General features: G+C 47.4%; 1 protein-coding gene across 1 annotated transcript; it reads left to right on the top strand.

The window, feature by feature from the left end:
• The first annotated feature begins 801 nt into the window (after positions 1 to 801).
• Positions 802 to 7,346, top strand: LOC119113232 (olfactory receptor 7C1-like). The gene is made up of 2 exons (XM_037237623.1): positions 802 to 1,217; positions 7,205 to 7,346. The coding sequence occupies exons 1-2, from the start codon at positions 802 to 804 to the stop codon at positions 7,344 to 7,346; spliced, it is 558 nt and encodes a 185-aa protein (XP_037093518.1).
• The last annotated feature ends 418 nt before the right edge of the window (positions 7,347 to 7,764 follow it).

The following is a 7,764-nucleotide window of genomic DNA, read 5'->3' as shown; positions in this document are numbered from 1 at the left end:
TTTGTTCGTTTTCTTTCCTTCCTCCTGCCACCAGTGAAAAATATTTGAGCCTTCCTTTTCACCGTTTTCAGCTTTGGTAAGGAGAAATTAAACGTTGTTTGGTTTTCGGCAATCGGACAAGCAGCCTTCGAGACCTCAGTCTTATCCACCTCATCCAAAGGTGGATGTATGACAGGATTTATGAATGCCTATTCAATAAACTCGTAAATAATCTTAAAACAGGCAATGGTCAAGAATGAGAGGCGACAAAGTCCTTGGACCGAAGGACGGTATTACAGAGCACTTCCCAGCATGTTGCATGTATGTAGCTTTTATACACGGGGTGGAAAATTGCTATCACAGACAGCCTAATCAAAACAACTAAGTACTCACCTTACAATCTCAGAGCACCGTTTTCTCCGCTGCAAATCGCGTCGAAAATGTTGCCGATATCGAAATCATCTTCGATGCTGGGCCCATTGCGTTGACAACTGACAATAAATCCACTCGGTGCTTACTACCTGATGGAGGCTCTTCAGAGATAAGTGCATTTATATCAGCTATCTGCCTTGGATACTTCTGTCGTTCACCTAATCTACGCTCTTTACACGCAATTTAGAACAGGCATGACGGCTTTCCTTCAATAAGCGATAGAAAGCACTTCAATCAATGCTCATCGACTATACCGCGAGATGTCAAGTCAAAGTAGATCCCCGCTGCCGCTTACCGTCAGTGCGGCTCCAGAGCTAGGCCAGGGAAGGTAGCGTCCAGAGCGTCAGCGTCAGCCCAGAACCCAGAACCCGAACCCAGAGCTTCAGCATGATGGTACCGTGGCTCAAAGTGGCCGTCGGCTCTGCTCTCGCCCTCAATTACTCCATACCGCTGTTGGTGATCGGCCGGACCAACACACTGCATGACGAGCCGATGGCACTGCTCGTGGCGAACCTGGCGCTCGGCGACCTACTGTTTGCACTGAATCTGGTGCTGGTCGGTTGTCTGGACCTCGTTTTTAACCACGTCACGTATGCAGCCTGCCAGTCCGTTCAGATCGCTGCCGCCTGTTTCGGAATCGCTCTGAAGATGACGCAGATGCTGGTCGCCCTCGACCAGTTCATTGCCGTCGTCTATCCGCTGCATTACCGCGACATCATGGACCGCTGGATTAAATGGCTGCTTGTTCTGCCTTGGCTGGCTGTCCTGTTTACGGCTGTGGCGGGGGCCGCCTGTTCTGCCCTCCAGTTAGAGACCGTCTACCAATTCGGACAGCGCGTCGGAGAATTGACTGAAGTTGGACAGGGCTGCCGCTTGGAAAAGTTGCCGAGCGTTTATCTGTTTGTTGTTGAAGCCTTTCTTTTCCTCTTTTCGGTAGCCACCGGATTTTTGTTCGTCCTCGCTGGAATCACAGGACTTCGACACAATCAGGTTGGGGCGATTTCGGCAGGAATCTCTGATGGCACTGCAAACAGCTTTGCTCTGACCCGTACTAAATCTTTCAAGAAAATTGTCAAAGTTTTGTCGCTCTTCGTCATTCTGGACATCATCGGTGGTGGTCTCAGGATCGGCGCCCGCTGGATCAGCATGCCCACAATGATATCCATACTCCACCTTGCTCGCATCGTCTGCTTGGCTGCCGAAGCCTGGGTCTACAGCATGAGCCACGTGCTCATCCGCAAGGCGTTCAGCAGCAGCCTCCAGCCCCTTCGAAACCTGTTTCGTCGTGGGGAATCCGGCAACTCTGTCCAACCATCAGGCTAAACGCAAGATGTCGTGCAGCTCTTTAGCTGTTGAAACATCTCTTAGACACAGCGCGTTGAAAGACTAACGTCTACGCGCAGTTTCACTCGTTCAGCGGTCATCCTTAGCTGTTTAACGTTTCGACCCCTCGGGTGACTCCGTGGTTCTCACTTCATCTGACACGGAGACCCCTCGGATATTTCCCCAGTCTCGACTCCTTTGCAGGCTAATGCTCTTCGGGTGCCCGCACTTTCACTGTTGTCCTTGTTCGTGACGTGCACGACGAAAGCCACTGAGCGCCTCGGTGATGTCCACGAGCTCTGCACCTGGCTGAGTCATTGTAACCTGTACACGCACGATGTAGCATCATTGTTCACAATTGAACACGCATGTGTGTAAGATGCGTTAGGACACTCCACGGACTGGATCAATTGTCGGATGTTGGATGGATCTGGAAGCGGGTTGCACTGCACCAGAAAAGTTGGGCAACGCAGAAAGCAGAGTGAAAGTGTAATAACACGCCAGGAACTACAACTTGACCGGAAAAAAACTAATTTAACTTCCAAAGATGTTAATTCAGGCTTAAACTCCGTATTATAGGGCTCCTAGCCCACAAATATCTTCGTTACAATTGTAGATAAATGGAAGTTCATGTGAACATGTCATTGAGTACGATATTCCACAAGAAGCGTCTGCTAAACAATAATGTTCAACAATAACAAATAATGGATATGTCAATATTATCAGAACTCATCATACAAAGATGCATTTATTTTTTGCTCACTTCTATTAATTCTAACCTGTGTTAATATTAGGATATTTGAAGTTTAAAGGATCGCTACTTGTTTTGGATGCATTTCATTCCATTCAGATGTTAATTTTTCCTTTCAGTAAGCCTAGGTTGTGCTTGAGAATTTAGCTTCTTGGCAAAGAATAGGGGATTATGTTAGTCATTTTGTGTGCCACGTGTGCAAGGTATCTGCTCACAGCCACTTCCATGCACGCGAGGTAAATAAATCAGGTCATTGTTTCCAGCACCTTATTCTGGCAATCATTCAGAATACGTAAAACTAGCTCACGATTGTAATTGTGATTTAAGTTCTTACGGAGCAAGCCAAACATAGGCTGATGTGTGACATCTTCGGCCGTTGATGATGATGGAAACAAATAACATTGATGCGCAATGATACGGATTATTATGAACATAACTTAGCTCAGCCGGATCATGATGGGTTTAAAAAATAAATTTGCAAAAAGCCGCATTGGCGATCGCATTGGGTTCTGGAGAGGCACACCGGTCTAGATCAGATAATAATTCCCTTCAGTGCTCTACTGTGCGTACGGAAGGTAAAAATTCGCCCCAGAGCATGACCATATTTTAAAAACGTTGACACCCCGGCATGTTTTTTGTTGTGTAGTGTTGCGTTGTGCTGCGACAGTGTCAAAAGTTTGTCGTATCGTAGCTTGTGGCTCTTCTTCCTGTTCTAGGTCCTGTTACGTGAACAAATAAAGGCGAGCCAAATGATGCAGTGAACTACCATCTTGATTAAGTCGTAGAAAGGCAACTGATCTTAGGCGTCCAGGCGTCACGCTGCAGGCGTCAGCCACGAGTGTGCCAAGAGACCTCCTGAAGGGGTTCCCCGACCGGATGTCTAACACACGCACTGGGGACCCATGTGCAGGCTAAAGCTCAGCGGTTGCCCCGACCCAGCCCCCCCCCCCCCCTCCCTAGGCACATGTGGTCCTGCTCCGCTGTTATCTATTATCTTGTATCAAATAGTTGTGAAACGCTCGTTTGTGGCCGAAAGACCTTTATTCCAAACAACCTCACCAAACCAATTGTGTTTGAATCACGCATAAAACCATCACCTTAGTCAACTGACAGCTGATGTACGTTGATGCGAGTGATCGTTTTCCTTCACGCCAAAAGGCACAATGATAATGGTTTCTCGTGACGTTAAGCAATACGCTGCCAATGATATTTCACGATTCTTGTTGCGTTTCTTTGCCATCATGCATGCTTTGGTGATCTTGCATATCATGAATCGCTCTGAAGTTGAGTAGACAATGACAGTAAAGAGATGTTAAAAGTTGAAGCTGCTTTTTCGAACGTGTGTGTACTCTATTTTCTCCAGCACACTTGTGTCCCACCCTTTCTCCCTCAAACTCCGCTGACGCGCTGTATGTGTGTGGAGTTCGAATTCCTACCTGAATAAGTATTTCTGTGCGGTATGTCTAGCACACGAAGTGGATGCTTGAAAGGTGTACGCCAGCACCAGGTAAATTATGGTATTCTCCGGGGACGCTTGCCCGGTATGATACAGGCGTGTGGATTTCTGTTCTGCCGTGATTGCTCTACCTTGCCCGTGTTACTTTGGGCCCGCAGTAATTGTTGAGGGTCCGGTATACTGTTAAGTGAATTTCTTTTTAAACTAAGGAGTGTCGAAACATCACGAGGCGCCCTCTTCAAACACCGTCTGTTGACAATGGCAAACCAGGTTGATTGTAGAAAGGTTGCTAGTTGAGCTGGCTTCTCAGTGACCATTCTCGTCTTGGAAGATCCGACCTTTTTTCCAAACCAAGAAGTTGAAAAATCACGTAACATAGCTTTAACAGAACAAGCTCTTAAGGCCGAAATGAAACACCCGGATGCTCGGCGTTTATGGAGGCGGTGAGCGGACGAAAAACGCAACATTTCTGAATAGATTTCATTCGAACACTTAAGGATGCCAATTCGGCCCTCAACATTTTGTTCTTTGCTTGATCACACCTCCCTGTGCTCGACCATCCTAACTTTCACATTTTTGCTTGTTGTGAATTCGAACAACCACACAATCACATACACACCATCTTGGGTCGCGACACCGCCGCCTCCGCCGCGTGCGCCGCCATCTTGAGCCACCGCGACAACTACCGCAGAGCAAAGTACGCCGGCCGCCGGCCGCGCGAGCGCGCGAGCCGGCCAGCTGTAGACTCTGCCTGGTAGCACGGCGGCACAGTCAGTCACACCCCCAGCCAGCAGCCCAGTCCCACAGCTTCCTCTGAAGGGACGCGGCTCTTAGCATTTAATGTGGGCCCAAAATAACACGGGGCGCGGTAGGGAAATCACGGCAGAACAGAAATCCACGCCCCTGTCTCATACCGCGCAATTGTCCCCCGGGATTTCATAGTTAACCTGGCGCTTCCTTACACGTTTCATACATCCACTTGGTACCTAGACATACCGCACGGAAATAATTATTCAGGCGGGAATTCAAACTCCACGCGAATATCCCGCGTCATCGGAGTGTGAGTGAGGGTGAACGTGACATATGAATGTGCAGCAAACAATGCAGCACATACACGTTGGAAAAAAGTAACTGAATCATGTTATTTGTATAGTGGTGAGCAGGGAGTCAAATGCGATCCCTCCTATGGGGTTCACTACTTGAAATCGAAATTCTGAGTTCATCAAAAGAATTTCCAACAGACGGTATCACCGATGAAACCGTTTCGGCTTGATTTAACAAGAAAATGCAACTAAATATTAGTAGTAAAAAGTACAAAAAAGGAATGGTCTCTGTAATCTGCTTATCCAAACACTATCCTCTTCTCAAAAGCATTTTATCTCGACGTACGATTGGCAAGCTTTGTACAAACAAAATCTAAATCATCTGGTTGAACGCTGCCAGAAGATGTAACGAAAATACGAAAGCCATCAGTTTGTTGTGGCTATTAGGCTTGTGATCTGGGTCAAGAATATTTGACTTACGCTTTTCTTCCACTGGGTGCTGCATCGCAATCGATCACAGACACCATTACAAATCCGCACCACAAAGTCCGCTGCAGGTTGTATAAGCTGCTTTGCTTGAGCTTTAAATGATAATGGACAACGAGCCGGCATCAAATCCCTCAGATCTTGATCATGTGTTCCTGCTGCCCTTTGGGAAACTCAACACGCCTAGGAAGCAGGTCTGTATATGCTATACATCCACCATAATTTGACAAGGCTGCATATTAGCACTGTGGCTCACAGGCAATGTCTGCTTCACTTTGTCCATCCTCTTCATTTTCCTGGCACCGCCTATGACACCCGGGCAGGAATTTTTGTTGCCGTACTAGGCTAACCACGTCGCGAAATAAACCATAGTTAGGTATTGGATTTCGAATCTTCAAATTTCTCTCAGATACCGGGGATGAATGGGCAGAGAGTGCGATTGCAGCAGACTTTACAAAACTTTAGCATTTGTCCTGTAATTAGACATGCTATTTCAAAAAGATGACTTAGATAACAAAGCCCTTATCGAAAACGTTGAAAACGCGCTCCACTCAACGAAAATTGATGACGTCTCCACGCACCCGTACTACGGAGCTTTCAACTTTTGCCACCTGGGCTCAAAAACACACCTCAGGATGTTTCTGAAATACATCTCGAACCATTCAAGGGAGGCTAAAACTGCAAATGTCTCGCCACTGATCTTGCGACCGTTTTGAAATGTTCCGGTGGGAAACTAAGATTAATGCAATAAACGATTTGTGTTCCATACTTCCGGCTAGTATTTCAGGTAACAACTCTATCACACCTTGTAGCGTTGGTTCGGCGTGTAGCACACACGCAGAAAGATGCCAGGCAGGAAAGGATGGACAGATGGCAAGGCTCATAAATTTGCGTTACATGGACCTCTTTGTAAAAAAGGGTTGGTAAAAAATAACACATAAGCACTGGAAACGGAGGAAAGAGGCAGGAGAAGGGCATGGGAGTGATCTGACATCGTTCGTCTTGAGTCTTGCAAATACATCGTCTTATGGAGGAAGGCGAAACATCATATTAACCATAGCGTCATGAAACTAAATAAACGCTCACGTTCTTTATTCAGAAGCACTCCTCGGCTGTGTGGAAAGTCGCATTGAATCGTCCGAGGTTAATTGCGCAATCTTCGGTGTTCGACCTTATACGATGGTAGTAATAGAAGTCACTCGCTAAGTAGCATAGAATGCACTTTCTGCGTGATATATATATATATATATATATATATATATATATATAAACATATATATATATATGTATATATATATATATCTCTCTCTCTCTCTCTCTCTCTCTCTCTCTCTCTCTCTCTCTCTCTCTCTCTCTCTCTCTCTCTCTCTCTCTCTCTCTCTCTCTCTCTCTCTCTCTCTCTCTCTCTCTCTCTCTCTCTCTCTCTCTTTTTTCCTTTCTGTGACGTTGAGCCAGCTTACGCTTGGCACACATACTTTGGAAAGAGCTCTAACGCGTTCGTTAGAATACGCGTCAGTAAATCCAGAAATGATTACTTATCGACCATACCGCGAAATGTCAAGTTAAAAGACATCCCCGCTGTCGCTCACCGTCAGTGCGGCTCCAGAGCTAGGCCAGGGAAGGTCGTAGACCATCCATCAGGACCCAGAGCGTCAGCGTGATGGTACCGTGACTCAAAGTGGCCGTCGGCTCTGCTCTCGCCCTCAATTACTCCATACCGCTGTTGGTGATCAGCCGGACCAAGACACTGCATGACGAGCCGATGGCACTGCTCGTGGCGAACCTGGCGCTCGGCGACCTACTGTTTGTCCTGAATCTGCTGCTGATTGGTAGCCTGGACCTCATTTTTAACCACGTCCTGTATGTCGTCTGCTAGTCGGTTCAGATAGCTGCCAGCTCTCTTGCAATCTCTCTGAAGATGGCGCAGATGCTGGTCGCCCTCGACCAGTTCATTGCCGTCGTCTATCCGCTGCATTACCGCGACATCATGGACCGCTGGACGAAGTGGCTGCTTGTTCTGCCTTGGCTGGCTTTCCTGTTTGCGGTGGTGGTGGGGGCCGCCTGCTCTGCCCTCCAGTTGGAGACCGTCTACCAGTTCGGACAGCGCGTCGGAGAATTGACTGAAGTTGGACAGGACTGTCGCTGGGAAAAGTTGCCGAGCGTTTTTGTGTTTTTTGTTGAAGCCTTCCTTCTCTTCGTTTCGGTAGCCACCGGACTTTTGTTCGTCCTCGCTGGAATTACAGGACTTCGACAGAATCAGGTGGAGGTGATTTCGGCGGGAATCACTGACGGCA

Source organism: Pollicipes pollicipes, unplaced genomic scaffold, assembly GCF_011947565.3.
Source record: "Pollicipes pollicipes isolate AB1234 unplaced genomic scaffold, Ppol_2.1 Scaffold_1600;HRSCAF=1878_pilon_pilon_pilon, whole genome shotgun sequence".
Lineage (NCBI taxonomy): Eukaryota > Metazoa > Arthropoda > Thecostraca > Pollicipedomorpha > Pollicipedidae > Pollicipes > Pollicipes pollicipes.
This window is presented reverse-complemented; position numbering and strand designations above follow the sequence as displayed.